Raw genomic sequence first — 3,067 nt, 5'->3', positions numbered from 1 at the left:
ATTGTCCATCAAAAGAGTAATCAAACATATAATATTTGTTATACTGATGTTTCAGGTTCAGTAAACGATATGTCTAACTATAAATCAAATCAAAATTCTCTGCATATTGCATAACCAAAATAATATTAGTGTTATAGGTACATAATCTATGTAAGTTAATAAGTTACAAATTACTCAAATATTTCAAAAGAAAACAAATCATTTGTGTTTGAGAGTTAAAAAAAAGGAAGACATCAATGGATAAAAATAAATTAGTTTTTTTTTTTTTTTTTTTTTACAAACTGGGCCGGGTCATTGGTTGAACCGACTGAGTCACCGATTTTTACGAAAACCGACCGGGTCACACCGGTTCTGTAACATGGCCGGTCTAATATGAAAACCGGACCAATTATATGACCGGTTCACCAGTTTCCGGGTCGATCCAGTTTTTATAACATTGTCTATAAGTATTGGTTAAATATCAAAGGCAGCCTAAATTTTTTAAATTTTTATTACTCACTAAACCAAGTTATAAAATGTTGTCACAAAGGAGAAAAAGACTAATAATTCAGATCTCTCCTTTATCGCAGCTTTATTATATGTAAAACAATGTATAATAATATAAAGGTTATTAATAATAGATTTTACTTTATTCTACTCATAGATATCACAAAATTTTTAATTAGGCATTGATAATCAAAAAATTATCCAGGCTGAGCCGAGTTCATAAGATTTATTAGGTTAGCCCATTAGTATAACTCTAAATCTGTTTTGTCAGATCGGGCCAACTGACTTAACAAGAAATTGCCGGACCAAGCAAGCCCAAAGAAACATGTCTTGGGCTTTGTTGGGCCTCAGTTAGTTACTTTAAATTATCGGTGGGCTGTCACGTGTACAGCACGTGTCGCTTCAGTGTTACATCTTCAAAAGCCTTGATGTGAGAAGAGAAGAACCACTTGTCAAGGAAGAAAAGAAGCATTTTCGCATATCGACCGAAAACTGATACCGGAGATCTAATGGCGCTGGAATGGGTTGTGCTAGGGTACGCTGCGGCTGCAGAGGCGATAATGGTGTTGCTGCTGACGATCCCGGGGCTTGACGGGCTTCGTAAGGGGCTGATCGCGGTGACTCGGAACCTGCTGAAGCCGTTCCTGTCGGTGGTGCCGTTTTGTCTGTTCCTTCTGATGGATATTTACTGGAAGTACGAGACAAGGCCAAGTTGCGAGGGAGATTCGTGCACGCCGACGGAGCACCTTCGCCACCAGAAATCGATCATGAAGAGTCAGCGCAACGCCCTCCTCATCGGCGCCGCTCTCCTCTTCTATTGGCTCCTCTACTCCGTCACCAATCTCGTCGTCAGGATCGAGACGTTGAACCAGCGTCTCGAACGCTTGAAGAATCGTGACTGATGCGTCCCAGATAAGTCTACCGTTTTGTGTTTCCAGATATAAATTTCAGTCTTTGTTTTTGTGTTAGGAAGGTTCTGTTTTTTTTTTAGATCAATGTTTGAATCCTGACGATTATTGGATTAATCGTTGTTTTGTTATTTCTGTGCTATTCGAACTTATACGATATGATTGTTGAGAATAGGGTTCCTTTTTGGGATTTTCTCATTACTGCCGTATTTGAGAAAGCAAAACAGGTTGGATGTTACAATTTCTATCAATTCCTTTTTTTTTTCCCCAAAAGAATGTTTGAATCGTGAAGATCATTGGGTTAATCGTCGTTTTATTATTTCTATTCTATTTCAACTTTCAAGATTATAGGGTTCCTTTTTGGGATTTTCTCATTATTGCGGTATTTGCGTGCTGGGATCAAATTACATTTGCCTCGTCACTCCCTTATATCATAGGAAAAGCACGATTTGCATTACAGTTAACTGATAACTATGTAAAGCTTGCTTAACAAGTTGTAGATGTTGCCCCGTGACCGTGTCATTTCCTTTTTCTTTTTTTTTGGGTCTTGCACATTTGCTTGTGTGTTTGAGGAATTTTAGTTTGTTATTGCCATTAATAGTCATATGAATGCCCACGTACTGATTACAAGATGCTCCCGTGACATGATGCTCATCTTACGTCATATCTGTTGAAACGTGACATGATGTTAAGAGAATTGTCAAATTTCCAAGTCTTATTTGTTGAATCAAAATTATTTTCAGCTTTGATCCTCCGGTGTATCATCTTTGTAAGGGGTTTAATGCCTTAATTCCGGGACTCGTCTCGTATCAGATTTGTCGCGAAGCTATGAACCGATTGGAATATCTCCAAAATAAACAATTATTTTCAGAAACACATGAACATAAAGCTAGATGATGATGCAGTTATTTATAAGGTCTTCAAGCATCTTCCCATCATTTTTCTATCAGATTCTCTCTCTTTTTAAGTGCCGAGGACTTCAAAATTAATGAGAGGGATCTCTAGGGTTGCATAGTGGAACCTCCCTTGGCCATAAAGAATAGATCACTAGATAAAGTGGAGCTTAATGGAAGTAACTTTTTTCTTAACTTACTGTTTATCTAATTCTGAATGTAGACGCCAAACTTAACAGACTCGAAACCCCGTTCTCGTGTTTGGCTTTGTCTACTTTTGCTGGCAGTGATTAGTTAGCTGAATATCGGATTATCATAAGACATTCCATTGCCGACCCTAACTAATTTTGAGATAAAGGTGATTGTTATGGAGCGACAAATTCTATTTGCCGTCCCAATTAGTTTTGAGATAAAAGTAATGGTTATGATGATTTAGTTGGGAAAGAGGCTGTGTTGATATTGATGCAACAAGTTCTATTCATGGTTCAAATTCTGCTTGGAAGGTTCAAATTGTTACGTTCTATTTGGTAGAAATTTTAGTGATAGTAAGGGTAATGAATTATAGCCCCTTTTCAGTATAGCTCGTTTTTGTCTGCCAAACCAAAGAATCTTCTGTGGTGTTTTCGTCCAAGTACTTGTTTTTGCTTTTAACTTGCTCTTAATTCTTGATTCACACTTTAGAAGGTTGCTGGAATCTTTATCAAATACGCTACTGTTCATAATGTAAAAGACTTGTCTTTCAGCAAATCTTTGGATCACAGTCTTGTTTGTCTTGGTCTC

The 3,067-nt window shown here is 37.4% G+C and overlaps 1 protein-coding gene across 1 annotated transcript; it reads left to right on the top strand.

The window, feature by feature from the left end:
* The first annotated feature begins 947 nt into the window (after positions 1–947).
* LOC133290888 (uncharacterized) lies at positions 948–1,677 on the top strand. The gene has a single exon (XM_061489034.1). The coding sequence runs from the start codon at positions 996–998 to the stop codon at positions 1,386–1,388; it is 393 nt and encodes a 130-aa protein (XP_061345018.1). The 5' UTR covers positions 948–995; the 3' UTR covers positions 1,389–1,677.
* The last annotated feature ends 1,390 nt before the right edge of the window (positions 1,678–3,067 follow it).

This window comes from Gastrolobium bilobum, unplaced genomic scaffold, assembly GCF_033153095.1.
Source record: "Gastrolobium bilobum isolate Gb01-03AN ecotype WA unplaced genomic scaffold, APGP_CSIRO_Gbil_v1 utg966, whole genome shotgun sequence".
In the NCBI taxonomy this organism is placed as follows: domain Eukaryota; kingdom Viridiplantae; phylum Streptophyta; class Magnoliopsida; order Fabales; family Fabaceae; genus Gastrolobium; species Gastrolobium bilobum.
The sequence above is the reverse complement of the archived record's forward strand: the minus strand, read 5'-3'. Positions and strand labels throughout refer to the sequence as shown.